Below are 14,990 nucleotides of genomic sequence, written 5' to 3'. Positions count from 1 at the left end.
CTGCAGCTGTATCAGCTTCACATGCAAATCTTAGTGTGTCGGTTCCATCTTAGCTGTTACTGTACTTGGCCAACCGGGAAAAATTAGTCTTTTACGTACTTTATACGGGCAGACACAAATACCTGCATTTTTAAACTGTTGCTAAACATCATTCTGTTCAGGAAAAGGTGTTGTCTGCGATAAAATCTGCAGATTACTCCTTTTTCCATTATCGTGCACTCCTTTTCCTTCCCTGTCTTTCATTTCTTACTTCTCCTCTTTATCCTCACTTTCCATTTCATTCGCTCTTTCTGTTCCTCTCCCTCCCCCTCCTCTCTCCCACCTCTCCCCATATTTCTGTGTCAGTATGCTGATAGAGTTTGGGGCCTAGGTTAGGAGAGGGATATTAAACCGGGGGATTTGGTTGTGTATGCGTCTCCAGCCAAAGCTTTGATTGACAGGAATGCTAATTCAGCTTTTAGGAGTTTGTTCTTCCCTCCTACTGAGGAGTCTTTAACCCTGAGATTGTCGTCGTCACAGCTACCAAGATTTTTTTTGGTTCCATATTTAGCTGTTGTCATTTTCTCTTTCTCATGACATTTGCTGCTGTTTCTGGGACGCTGCGGTCCTTTGGGAGTTAAGGCAGTTGTTTCGCAACTTTCAATTTTTTTCCCCCAACAGAAACAACACATCACTGTGGCATTTTAAATTTGGGTTAATGTTGTTTCTACTGCAGGGGAAGTCATTTGAAGTTGATGGAATATAAATGGGATTTATGAAGAAAACTACTGCAGTACTTTTAAGGTGAAAAAACAACTTACTCTTTAACTTGTGGATAAAAAGTTGAATAAAGCTGCTTTCAGACAAGCACTTAACTCTAGATATCCTCCTGAAATGATCAAGAGGGGCAGCATTTGAGAAACTTCAGATACTGTAGATTATCACTTTTCTGACTTGATGACTAAAATCTGAATGTTGCCGGTGTTTATCCTAAGTCACATATTCTCAAAGATTCCGACTTATCTGAACCAAGCACAAACTCATGCACACATGTACATTATTGCGTTACGTCACTGATGTCCCCGTCCCGTAGGTCCAGCCTGGGCGTTTACTGATTCATCCGTTCTGTTATGACAACATCCCTCATGTGAGAGAAAGAAAAAAAGAAACAGGAGGCTGATGGGGGGACGACATGAGGGGAAGGGAGAAGAAGAGGGGAAACTGTTGTTCACAAGCTGTAAAACCTCACATAAATCCAAGCAGCTTTAGCTCGGCTCACCACACATGTTGCAATTAACATGCAATAGCACGCTTCACCGGCCGACCTCAAAGGGCTGCGCTGTGATGTTAGGTAGCAAGGCATGTGGTCAGCCGTGGGTGTAAAGGTCGGCTGGGGCGAACACAGATGAGGCATGGAGCCGAGTTCATGGATGTCAGGTGGCGAGGAAAGCAGTTTGGGAACTGATTCAACACTTTGGAATACAAGAACATTTCTGTCTCGGGTTTCATCACACTTAAATATGTAGTATAGTATCAAGTATACTTTTCTTTTTGGGTGTTGCCTCTTTCCCTCAACCTGTCTCCTTCTACATCACTTAATACTTCTTGAACGACTTTGGAGTGGCCCCAGAGAACAGTCTGAACACGTTGCTCTCAATCAACTTTAAGCACATAAATACACAGTAGCTCTTTAGCAAACTAAATCGTGAACAATGGAGTCGTGTTGATGATTGCATGCAGCCGCACCCTTTACTTAATACACAATTATAAAAAGGCATGTAATCCACTGCATGGCTGGTTGGATTTAGTTTTTTTTAAAGGCAAGATATATTAGTGGAGAAAGAAAAATTAATTCGGTAATTGTTAAAACTTTCCAGGCAGTCAGTGGATATTTAAAGTGCTGGTGCAATTTGTGCATATCTGTCATGTTAGCGGTACTCCAGAAGCAGTATCTTTAAAACCAGGCTCCCTGCAGCTTTGTTCTCTGTTGAGTAGATTTGCTTTAGTCTCTTTAAGGAATAGTTCAACATTTTTGCTGTAGCTTCATATTTAGCACAAATATACAGTATAAGAGCTATGTCAATTTTCCCATCTAACTCTGCCAATAGAGCAAATTAGTGTATTTTGCACAACATTGAATAACTCCTTTAGACTGGGAATTTGATATTTGTGTTGAAATGTGCATCTCAGCAAAACGGAGCTCTGCTCTTTTATTAAAACAAGAACTATGATCTTTTAGGGCATCAGCACAAAATCCTGAAAAGTAGTTTTGACAAGAGAGATGTTTTAACTTCAAGAAAAATGTGATTATTAGATTTAATGTGGTATTAAATTCCTTGAAGAAATATAAACTTTTAAGAGTGGTTGTTTTGCATGACAAAAATCACACCTTTTCACCCCAGTCTGATGTCCTCCAGCACTAAGCATACCAGTCGAAACTGTGGGCCAGGAGCAGTTTCTGTGTCTCTCTCTTATCCTCAGCCAAGCTGTGTCTCCAGACTGAGTTTTTATCAGCTCGTGAAAACTGCAGCCACGATAAGAAGTATTAGTTGTTGCACAGCTGACAGGTCAGCTTGATAGGAGAGAAGGGGAAAAAAAGCTCAGGACAAATCCACCAGGTTTGGTCACTGTGATGATTACAGTCCAATTGAAAGAATCGCTCACTTTGAAGTCCCCAACTGAGAAGCTAAATGGAGGAAGGGAAGAAACAGATGAAAGGTTAAAAGTTGGAATTTGGGGGAGAAAAAAAAGAAATGTCTCTCTTTTGTTTCCTGATTCAGTCTCTGTCTTGTTTTGTCCCCCTCAGGTTGGCAAAGAATGATGATGACGAAGAAGAGGCGGCTCGTGAGAGAAGGCGCAGGGCACGCCAGGAGAGGCTGAAGACCAGGGACGGCGATGAGCCCAGTGGACAGCCAGACAGTCTGGTCATGACCAATAGCCACAGGTGACACACACACAGCATCACAAACTCTGTCTTAAATAAACATGTCGTCAGAACTGCTCAGCTCCATTTTTATTAGCTCCCTAAGTTAGTTGAAATGCTACTAGACTTATCGTTTGAAGGGAGAAACTGAATGAACCAGTTAATTGCATTAATATCTTTTTCAATGCAATATCATATCGGTACTGGTGCTTAAAGTTTGAAATATACCAAAAAGTGTTTCTACACGGCAACCAATCTGAACTATGGTTTGGTTTGAGCCTGACCGAGACCACCTCATTTGGTCGGGCAAAATTTTGGTCCATTGGTAAAGGCCCTGGTCTGTAAAGCGTTAACATGTAGTGAATCAGCCCAGTTATGGTTGCTAAGCTGGCCAAATATTGTAATACTGTGAGGCGTTGCATCCTGAATTAATATTGAAGTCAACAAGTTCAAGAGCTGAACCCCACTCCCTACCCAGTCCCAGCTGTCAATATAACAACCAACACATGATCTCATGTTCATCCATCAGAGACTCCTATAGGAACAAAAGGGGCAAAATATCAATTTCTATGAATTTTAAGGCTATGAGATCAATCATTTTGGCGAGAGTGGAAGAGATGGTGGGTTGCTCTGACCTCTTGCAACACAGTCGATGCTTTGTGGTCGTGAATGTTTCCCCTCTATGAGCTACGTACATCCTGGGCCGGTGGAACAACAAGGGGATTGTGCAGGAGGATGCTGAGGCAGGATCGTGTGCTGACTAGCCATTGTTGATTGTGTAGATGTAAGGATAATGTTTGCCAGACTTTTAGGTCACAATAGTTGGGAGTTTGCGTTTGAGTCAGTCAGTCAGACAGACTTTCAACCATATTTTCTTAGTTGACAGATACTTGCACTCATAGACCTGTAATACGAGTGAAAATGTCAGTATTTATTTTCAGTCTTGACCATTAGTTTATATTTCAAAGATATGGTGGAGCCTTGTCAATTAGGCAAAATGTCTGCTGCCATTTTTACAACCACTCTGTAAACTTTGATTTCCTTTTAAGGTATTTATTTTTACCACAAAGAAAACTGGCTAGGGCTTTCGTGCTTTTTGACCATTTATTTTTTGAGGTGTCAGCGACCATTAAGTTTGGAGCCTATCAGCTATCGTTTGACAATAAATCAGCCTACTGGGTCAACGACCAGTATTTTGTGGCTTCCAATATAAACAGCATATATCTAGGTCAAGACTCTCATCTTCTGTTTGCGGGAATGCTGTTTCTTTTATTGGTCTTTCTCCTCTTTAAGAATTGATAATGCATTCACTTCCACAGCTGCCATCTCTTGCTCTTTCCTCAACTCTTCCTCCTCCCTGCCCAACAGTGAATTGTTTGTTTCCTCTCCCTCCTCCTAGTGTGACAGAGACACTGTCTGTGAGCAGCTCTTGTGGAGGTGGTGGAGATGACGAGGACCAAGCCCTGCTGGACCGCATGGCCAAACGCGAGGAGAGACGGCAGAGGCGCATGAAAGAGGCGCTGGAGAGACAGAGGCAGGGGGACCCCGCTGAGACAGAGGACAACGGCAGCGTCCCCATGGAGAAAAACAATGATGAGGAGGAGAGGCCCTCATCCTGTCGTAGGGGTCGTTACCGTGATAACGATGAGGAGGAAGAGGAGAAGACGTTCACGTACAGCTCCAGGAGAGAGGAGAAGCAGCGAGAGGAACCAAGAGAGGAAGAGGAGGCTGCTCCTGGGGGCGGACAGGAAGCAGATGAGGGTGTGGATGAAGAGGAGGAGCAGGAAGTGGAAGTGGTGGAGGACAAACCGAGAAGGTCTTACCTGAGGGAACAGGTGATTCATCTGCTCATTCTCCATTTACTTAAGAAATTTGTTGTTTTTTTGTAGCTCACAAATCGTGGGAATGTGATGTTTTTTTCTGTAGGAATCAGCTGAAGAGCCTAAAGCTCAAAACAAGGTATGCGCATGGATTTATGTACTTCGCCACTCGCCGTGTTAAGCTAATCACTGGACTTTTCTTTCAAAGAACTGCTATAATCCCTTTTTCATAGGAACACACTGAAGAAGAAACGCATTCATTAGTCAGTGAGGCTTCAAATCAGGCCATGTCAGCGAATTCACAGGCTGAGGAGGATGCAGTAGAATCAGGCGAGGAAGAAGAGGTACCAGAGGATGATAATGTAGATAACTCATCAGAGAATGAGCCTTTGACACCCATAAATGATACTGAAGAGGACAATGAGGTATCTGAGATACTGCACTCAGAGGATAATGAGGTATCATAAATGTGGTAAGAATTTCAGTAGAGGTGTCCTGCACAGCACAGAAACTCTCTCTGGGTAACTTCACTGTCTTAATGCAATATTTAGAGACGTGATATTAAAAAATATATTTTTTAGACTAAACCGCAAGAATTCCCTTAATAAGGCCACATCGTCGACTTGTTGATGTGATTCATTCCAGAGCCAGACGCTGAAATTACCCAGACACCTTGTTTCGTCACAGTGTGGTCTGCACCGTTTGAAAGCTGGTGGTAACTGAGCCTTTGGTTTTTTATGAGGTGTGGTTGCAGCCGTGTGGTCAGATTTTTTAATAAGGTTAATGCTTTGCTCGACACAGAGTGGTCACACTCCTGCATGTCTTCCACCTCAGCTATGAGAACAGCAACACTTCACATTGCACTGAGTCCACTCCGAGATCGTAGAAACGTAGCCTAGTTAGTAATATTCAGTGTTTATACTGCAAGGAGTATACTGGCTATAGTTATTATTATTGCCATACATGTAGAAGATGCCAACAAAGATATAAGTTCGAAAAGACAACGAGATCCAAGAGTTCTGGCGAAAAGGGCCGGTGCTGGTGTCAATGTGATGTAAACAAAAATGTCTGATTTCTTAAGTGGAATTTCTATGTCATGTACTCTCAGATTGTTACATAGACCTGTTAGACCTCCTGATGATCCTCGATGGTATCATCAGGTGGATAAGAGTTTATTCAATGCTACATGTTAATAATATACCGTATTATTTTTAAGGCTTGGCCTGCAGTGTATACATTGAGCTTACACACTGCTGGAGACACTCCCAGGTTGATCACCTGTTAGATAGTCCGCTGTCAGCAGTAATTCTGGAGTGGACCCTGTTTGATGTGATGTTCTGTGTTATTTTGTTTGGGGATGTGCTCGCTCTCTTTTACATCCTGTGAAGTCACACGCTAGATCCCGCCCACTCAGCCCACACACCAGTTGCCTTTTTTGATCCCTGTCTTTGTTTCTGTCCAGGTGAATGAGAGGGGCAGGGCCAGGGAGGAGAGGGAGGAGCAAAGGAAGCAGAACGGAGGGCTGCACGAGGACGAGGCTCCCAAACAACACAGGAAACCCGAGAGGACCCTGAGGTACAGACACAACGACACAAGCAAAGTCACTACCTGCTTCTCACGCTGAGGCTCATTGTCAAGTTTTATTCATTATGCAAGAAACTTTTCCCCCAGTAATTATTCTCTGGCATTTTCAATGGTTTTCCAATGGTTGTGGTACAAAATGCAAAGTTAAAACAGTGGAAACCGCTTATATTGATCACGGATATAGTGATCAACCGTTTATAGAGATCAAAAAGCTTGGGACTGAATCATTCCCATACAAATGCTGTTTAATAATTCAGTTATAGTAATCAAGTAATCTCTAATTACAGTGTTAATTTTGGGTCTTTTTTTAACATGATTAAACCCAAAAAAACACTTTCATAGTTTGTAGCTGTCACTTTTGCAGTAACCTGATAGAACAGTGCCTCTCTCCACTTGTCCAGTTGTGGAAACCTTCTGCGGTAACTTAATATTGTCGACACAAAGGTCAGCTAAAAAGATCAAGTTACCAAACAAAGATCACTGTTTCTTTCCAAAATAAGACTCTCAGAAGTGCAAAGAAAAGACACATTAAAAAAACTATCAATATCACAACATTAAAACAGAATAAAGAACATTTTAAAGTAAATATATCCCACTTAAATTCACTTAATTATATCTATTGCAGCTTCTATTGCATCTATTGCAACTCCACAGTTTTGCATAATGCTGAACTGGGGCAGTTTAATCAAACAGTTATTGATATTGGAGTCTGACACTTATTGTTTGTCGCTCAGGTATTCCCTGAGGCATCCTGCAGAATAACTGAAGAAAATTTCTGAATCAGTTTTTCAATCAAATGAGCTGTTGTTCAGCACTGAGGGGTAGCAGAGTTTTTTGTGTTTTTGACATGGGTCACCTACAGTAAATCCTCCTTATGAAACAATGAATGAAACCTCAGCCGAGCTGTTGCCTTAACTCTGCAAAGGTTACTGCTGGGGTTTGTGTGCATATTCATTGTCTGTGTGTGTTTGCTTGTCCATGAAAAAGACAAATCCTCCAGTGCATGTTTAAATATTCAGTTTGTATCACATGTCTGGTGTTGACCTGTCTGTCAACAAGCTTTGTGTCCCGCTTGCACTGGTTTTGTCTCTGTTGTATACGGCTCTGTGCTCTAATCTTTGGTTTTATACTTCCGACCCAGTCGCGGAAGTGTACGCTCCACTGAGGTGTCCGTGGTGGACGACGAGCAAGACGACGACGCTCGCCTGGAAGCCGAGCGCAAGCTGGAGGAGCTGAAGCGTCGCCGCGATGATGCAGAGAGTGAGGAGTTCGAGAGGATGAGGCAGAAGCAGCAGGAGGCCGAAGTTGAGCTTGAGGAGCTGAAGAAGAAGAGGGAGGACAGAAGGAAAGTGCTGGACGAGGAGGAGAAGCAGAAGAAGCAAGAGGAGGAAGACAGGAAAAACCGAGAGGAGGTAGGAAAAAGAGAGAGATATGTTGTGATGTTATTCAACTAATAGATTCTGTTTCATCAGTTCTGCTGATGCTCACCATTTGATGCAGTTGAAAAGAAAGTTCAATCCTCCAGGGTGTTTATCCCATGACCATGGGTGACTGACAATAAAATGACTGACTATAGTGGGACATAATGTGATATTCTGTTTATGTGCAAATGTTGATACAAATCCACATAGTGCTGTTTATGTACTCAAAGTAATTTAAGACATCTGATTACAACAATTTAACATTTCATCCTGCTGTTAAGTCTTTTACTCTGAAAATGGTGGCTAACTAGCTTCCACTAGCTTAATGGTCTAGCTTGCTAATGTTAGTGCTGTGTTTCTCCTCCATTAGAAAGAGGGGGTATAGCTGGTTTTATCTGGCGCCCCTTCGTGGGTCCAGATCCTAGACTGAACATTAAGATGGAGGTAGCATCTCCACCTCCTCCCACTATCCAGAAATTAATCCAAAATGGCCGGTATAGGAACCTGCTGTGTTAAACCCATGACATCATTTGGAGCCAGGTCCAGATGTGAAGAGGACACATAAACAGACAGTCAGATCTCAGAGCGACAAGAAATCCTGTAATCTCAACACTTATCATAGCATTGTTATTAGCATCACGATGCAAAGTACAGTTACTAACTTACAGAGTAATGTACAGGATGATGGGATAACAGAATGTGCCAAGAAACGACCAACAATAATTTGATTAGATGAATTTGATTACCAGTAGAGATCCAAAAAAGGTGCTATCACAGCTGGAAAACTAATAGCACTTTCTTCTTTTTGGTGATTACTGCTTTGATGTAATAAGTAAAAACAAAACAAACACCAAGGATGTACATGCTTTTAGAGCTAAATGTATATCCCTAAGTCTTTATTCCACAGCCCACATACACGCTAATTTTTTCACACATTTTCTGCACTACCTTCATGTTGATTCACCACCTTCACCAATTTGAGCTGAAGCCTATGCTTTACACCCAAACCAGAGCCTCAGTGAAATTATCTCCCTATATTTCACTGCTATCATGATTCAGCCTATGTGGTCCCCTCTCCTAACTCACACATGTCAGTCCTTCTTCCTCCTCTTACCTATGTATCTAAAACATGATAAAGTCCTCTGCTCACACCGAGGTTCATATTCCCCTTCAGCTGCTCATGCCTCCGCCCAGCGTTCTTACTATTAGCCTGACTGGTCGTCTTTGTTGATCTTGGCTCTGAATGTGGCAGCCCGTCTCTCACTATCAGCCCGCTGTTCCTCTCCTCTTGTGTGATGTTAATGAGGCCTTTTGGTTTGTAATTAAAAGATGGCCCAGAGATACAGAGGGACTAATTAACCAAGACAAGGCTGTTGGAAAGGGCTGATATACTGCCAACCACCAGCCCTCCTCCTAATACAGTACAAATGGTTCATACATTAATTGTCTCTTGAAATTGTGCATTTCTCCAGCTTTCCAAAAAGCAATTTTTTTCCTGAGACAGGCAATCCCCATAAATAAGAATTAGCTCAGGGATAATTGAATTTGTCCCTGACCTGCTTTATTGGATAAAGAAGGTAAATGAATTAGAAAATGGCATGTATCTATTGTCTGGACCAGCTGCACTCTGGTGTTCTATTGGTGACTGAGACTATATTTTATTTAATGACTTATGATAATATATTTATACAGATGTATCTTATTATTTTTGCCTTAAGAAACATTTATATCGATATACATACTTTATTTCCTCCAAACACAAAGAACAGATCGCCACCTGCACATGCTCCAATTAAATTACCAGAAAGAAACAACATATTTCCAGCAACATTTAGAAAAAAAAATATCAAGCATTGCTACTAACTTGATTTTAATGTTGTGCTCAGAAGAGTATCTGCTGAACCTCAGACTGTAAACACATCTCTCTCTTTCTCAGGACGAGAAAAGGAAGATGAAGGAGGAGATTGAACGGAGGAGAGCAGAGGCAGCCGAGAAGAGACAGAAGGTGGAGGACATTGTGGACGGCGAGGATAAACCCTTTAAGTGTGTCAGCCCCCGAGGCTCCTCCCTGAAGGTCAGTCCACCATTTTTTACCTCTGACCTCGACCAATGAGTCTCCAACCGGTTGTAATTTGCAATCTAACCATTTTCCTTCCCTGGCACAGCACATGTGCAGTTTATGATGATCATTGCGGCAGATTTGCTACTGGAAATTCTCGATTTCACACAGTTATGTCAGTTATGCCACCTGAATAAACAACAGTTAATGGAAGAGTGTATCAGCTGTAGCTAGCTGCTCTAATGTGGCTAACATTAGCTCTGGAGTAAAATTAATATTTTTGAAGTGATGATCTTGTAAAAGTTGTCTTTATCATGTTCTTGATGGCATTATACTTGCTTTAGTGGTAATAGACTGAGGATAAAGCTAACAAGCCCCAATTCCTCTCCTGGTGATTCCTCTGAACACATGTCAACAGAAGAACAGCATTGTTCTTGTTAATATTTCATTTTAAAATAACCCTGTGTGTCCACTTTGTTTACATACTTACACACAGTGTGTTTCACTTTCAATGTTTCAAGGGAAAGTGTTAAAGGGTGAACACAAGCACAGGGCTTTTGTTGTCATATTAAAAAAGCAGGGAAGATCTTCTAACATTAAAATGTGTAAAAAAAATGTAACCTGTAGCTACAGATGCTAACTTTAGCAGCTTACATTACAGCAGACAAATACTTTTAGAAAGTTCATTTTTATGTATTTGTATTTATCTTCCTGTGCTGTATTAGTATGCCTCCCCAACACAGTTGTCAGTATAAAAGTTATCCAGATCTTGCAAATCCCACTCATCTGGCAGTGCAGCAAAGCTCCAGCTAAACATTCAAAATATTTGGAGAGATTAAGTGCTAGATGACCCGCAACTGCCCCTCTCAACTCTTTTAGCTTTTTGCATGAAGTGTTATCTGAGATGAAGGAGCGTTCGTATTTGAAAAGAACTTCAATGCACTGTGAGAGAAATATTTGTAAGTCAGCTTCTGGCATATTGGGCTGTTTACTTTAAAACTTTGCTGACTTGTTAACCTGTTTGTCACGAGAAATACATAGAAAAAACAACCCAACGGAAACAACCCAGTGCTTGCCCCTCCCAAGCTCGTCCAAAGATAAATGCTTTTCATGGCAAAGGAACATTTAATAAACTCTAGTGTGGATAAATGTTTCCACTGCCAAATCCCACATACTGAAAATCAAGGGGGATTTTCTGCTCGTGTAGAAAATCGAATTAGTGACAGTTAGGAGTGAGATTTCAGATTCCAGAGCTCAGCTCGAATGTTGTGGATACCTGATCGTGCCAGAATCAAGTGCTTTGTTTGTTTGTGGCCAGTTTTGAAATGAATGTTGTTCAACTGTATTTCCTTCCAGACGCAGCTTTACTTTGTCATCATGTTCACTGTAGGTACAGCTGTGTGTGTGTGTGTGTGTGTGTGTGTGTGTGTGTGTGTGTGTGTGTGTGTGTGTGTGTGTGTGTGTGTGTGTGCAACTGTCTGTTGCATAGTTCATACACTGCGCACCACTGTGCATATGAATATTGGCTTTGCAGTGTGATACATTTTTGTTTTGTGGTGTAAGACTACCTTGCCATAATACAGTCGGGCTACGTGTTGTTTCTTCTGACTTCGAATTCATTACCAGCTGCGACAGCATCACTGGTATTAATTTCGACTGTGTGTGTGTGTGTGTTTGATCACATAACTTGGTCCTTGAGGCGCCAACTGTAGCAGGAACTACCACATAGAAGGTGTCTGTCTGCCTGTAGACAGATAATATGACCATATTAGCATCATGAAACACAAATGAAGATGTACAGTTGAGATTAAAATAAAGCAGGGTTGTAGGCAGTGAAACTGAAGCAGAACCTTGAAGTTACAGCCTGTAAAACCAAAACAATGAGCTGATAGACACTACAAAATATCCATAGTGCTGAGGTGAAATGGAGAGTTGGGTTATAAGTTTATCTGTGGTTCATCACTATGAGTAAAACCTTTCAAACTGCACATAGTGATTTGACCCAATGTTAATATAAAACTGTTGGTTTGTGCAGCTTTATAATATGTTGTTATTCTCACAGCACACGATAGAAAATCCTGAGACTCATGAGATAAAAATAATGCCCAGAGAGGGATTCATATCTATCTTATATATGTTGCTAGGGGCCATATAAACACTACAGAGCTGCAGATAGATCGGCTTTTCCATTTTTGTCACATAAATCAGATTTATGTGCTGAGAGACTTTCATGCCCAGTCAATTTTATATCACGTCAAACATATATTTGTTTTCCTCATTGCCTTTTGCCGTTGTGTGTTTTTTGCCTGACAACTGCCATCTTTTGGCACTTGTTATACTAAAACAAGGAGAATTATGCCCTCGCTATCAGCAATCACTGCCCGGAGGAACACACAGTCCCAGGAGCTTGCCTTCATGTTATCAGCAGTAAGCCAGCATAACCCTGCTCCACACGACAGATAAAGTACAGTGTTCTGTGCTGGAGAAGGACGGAGGGACAGAATGAAGGACAGGCTGCGAGGATGCAGAGACGTGATTATGGTTAACAGGATTACTGTAACTGCGTTCTGATGGCTACAGCTCTTTAAAATGCATTGGAGAATGGGGAATTTCCTGTCGGGGAGTATTTTGGGAACTCCCACAGTCGGTAGCAGCCGAGCGCAAGGTCCTTTTTTTTCACAGGGGGAGAAGGGAGAGAGCTTTTTCTGCCGTTCCTTCTTTTGTCTGTTTAAAGTTTTTTTTTTGCGAGCGTCTGAGGAGAGCATATGTTGCCCCCTCGTTTAGCCTGTTTGTCGTATATCATAAACAATCCTCTGACATTCCCACAGTCCAAAGACAGGGAAAACATGCTGTGTGTGTGTCTGTGTGGTGTGTATTCACAGAGGGAACAATTAGTTACACTGTGTGATCCTGATACAACTTATTGAGCTTATGAAGAAATTAAACAAAATTAAATATCCACTATTAAACTAATACAATCTGATGTAGTTCAATGGTTATTGACAAGAGGGCTAAATACTATTTTGTGTAAGTTATGAATGTTGAAAGGACCTGTAATTACTTAGAACAGAACCATGTGTGTGTCTTCGTATCGACCCATGAACTTCAGTCACAAATGAAACTCCTCATACAAACAATAAAGCAACAATAGAGACATGGAAATCAAAAGGAGGGTTTGGTTTAACATCTGTTTTGAGGTTGCTGAAGAGTGAAGGAATAATATTGTGTTGCAGTGATGTATGCACGAGTGGAACATCACTGCCATATTCATAACCCAGAGGCTTTCTAACCCTTCTCTGCAGATCGGAGAGAGAGCAGAGTTCCTGAACAAGTCGGCACAGAAAAGGTAAACCCTAACCCCACAACTGAAGCATCATGTTGTGTCTCAGTGAGTTTTTATTTGAGCGTGAAACCTAGAAGTGAACGTTTCATTCCCACTTGAGTGTCAGCTGTCAAGGAACTAAAGACTTATCGGTAAACAATATTCAAAGTGGCCTCATTCTTGTATGTACTGTATTCTAACTGTTTGCTTTTGCCCAGCAGCACAGTGAAGGCAGCTCATTCTCCTGTGGTGTCCAAGATAGACAACAGGCTGGAGCAGTACACCTCAGCTGCTCAGGTTCGTTTTGATTCCACTTTTTAAAAAAAGTTTGTCTGAGGCTGAGCCCATACACAACACCACTGTTTGTCAAACATCAGCATTATAAAAAGACATCTTCCAGGAAAACACATCAGTAAGAAGAAATCAATGTCGATGTCTAAGACCCTATGATGTCAACATCATGTGTCCCATAGCAAGTGGCATAGAGTCATTTGAAATCAGGTTTGAGCAGTAAGACTCACACACATGAGTAAACATCTGAATTTGAAAGATAATTATTGAATTTACTTATGCTGTTGGATTCCAGTGTCGATATGTGAAAAGTAAAACTTTTTGGAGTCATTCTGGGCCTAAAATTTGCCCACATGTACCCAGCCTCTGTCCTATTTCAACTGATTACAGAACAGTCATTCAGAACTGTCACGTCATGTGTCTCCCTCATACTTTGTCTTCCCTTCTTCCTCAGTTGTGTCCAGCTTGTTTCTCTCCCTGCTGTTCACCAGTTTTAACCCACCCCCTTGTCTCTGCAGAGAGAGAACAAGGAGTCTCGATCCCCTCGCTCCGGAGCGACGGATCTGCCCATGGTCACTGACAGCATACGAAACATCAAGAGCATGTGGGAGAGAGGCAGCGTGTTCAGCTCACCCGGGGGCAGCGGGAACACGTTCAAGGTAAAAGTCAGGGTGGGTGGAGGAAGGTTGATGTGTGTGTAACTGGACCAAAGAGAGAGAGAGGAAAGAGACCAATTCATTGGCACTTCCTGCTCGGCCCTGTTGCAGATGACGACCAGGCCTAGCTGACCTTTGACTCTGTTCAAACAGGAAGCAGCTGTGATGAAGACAGGCGTGGCGGGCCGCATCAACGACTGGCTGAATAAAACCCCTGAGAGCGGCAAAACATCAGGAGGAAGGCCAGCGGTAGGTCGTCGCTGTAGCAACCTCGGCAGCTACTGCTAAAAAGAACTGTACAATGACTGTATGTAAAACTGGTCAACGCGACTCCCCTTCCTCTCACTGTTAAAGAATGAGGCCAAAGAATTCTCAATACGGGCGCTGCCATCTTGTGCTGTTGACGTCATGTGGAACCAGTGTCTGCACAATAGTGATTAGGAAGCGGAAGTTGAGATCCTACGGATACACCCTGCTGACCAATTACAAGTCTCAGCCGTCAATCACGATGACTTCCCCCATTGCCATTAGCATCAAATGACTAAATAATTTTTAAATGATCAGAATCGCAAACATCATGGTGAAAAGAACAACCTAATCTGATGAACTAAATTGACGTGTACTTTGACTTTTTATTTTTTTCCATGTCCCATCCAATAATACGCAGGAGTAAGGGGTTCTAATTAGCTTAAGTGGCGTTATGTGATGTGTGGTTGAGTTGAGTGAAGACAGAACTTGACACATTTTAAATGCTCACTTATAAGCATGTTTGTATTAAGGATTCATTATTTGCATTGTAACAGTCATCCTGCTGCATTCATTCAAACAAACACAGGTCACCCTCATGAGAAACTGCAGGACGCTCTACAGTAATATTATTATATGATGATGCTGAATATCTTTTATAATAATTTTTAAATGGTGAAGTGGAATCT

At 41.9% G+C, this 14,990-nt stretch overlaps 1 protein-coding gene across 4 annotated transcripts in view; it reads left to right on the top strand.

Annotated features, from left to right (window-relative positions):
• Window positions 1–14,990, top strand: part of cald1a (caldesmon 1a) — a 50,363-nt gene that overhangs the window by 29,088 nt on the left and 6,285 nt on the right. For 3 of the 4 annotated variants that reach the window (XR_009678228.1, XM_061070734.1, XM_061070733.1), the window contains exons 3-12: window positions 2,786–2,923; window positions 4,302–4,737; window positions 4,829–4,861; window positions 6,185–6,297; window positions 7,448–7,718; window positions 9,664–9,801; window positions 13,089–13,132; window positions 13,330–13,405; window positions 13,918–14,058; window positions 14,209–14,304. Coding sequence is in view for 3 of the 4 variants with exons in the window: in XM_061070734.1 (XP_060926717.1) it covers window positions 2,786–2,923; window positions 4,302–4,737; window positions 4,829–4,861; window positions 6,185–6,297; window positions 7,448–7,718; window positions 9,664–9,801; window positions 13,089–13,132; window positions 13,330–13,405; window positions 13,918–14,058; window positions 14,209–14,304 (1,486 nt within the window). In the remaining variant the exon portion in view is untranslated. The remainder of the gene's footprint in view (window positions 1–2,785; window positions 2,924–4,301; window positions 4,738–4,828; window positions 4,862–6,184; window positions 6,298–7,447; window positions 7,719–9,663; window positions 9,802–13,088; window positions 13,133–13,329; window positions 13,406–13,917; window positions 14,059–14,208; window positions 14,305–14,990) is intronic. The other variant, XM_061070735.1, reaches the window with a different exon arrangement.

Source organism: Limanda limanda, chromosome 1 (genome assembly GCF_963576545.1).
Source record: "Limanda limanda chromosome 1, fLimLim1.1, whole genome shotgun sequence".
Classification (NCBI taxonomy): domain Eukaryota; kingdom Metazoa; phylum Chordata; class Actinopteri; order Pleuronectiformes; family Pleuronectidae; genus Limanda; species Limanda limanda.
The sequence above is the reverse complement of the archived record's forward strand: the minus strand, read 5'-3'. Positions and strand labels throughout refer to the sequence as shown.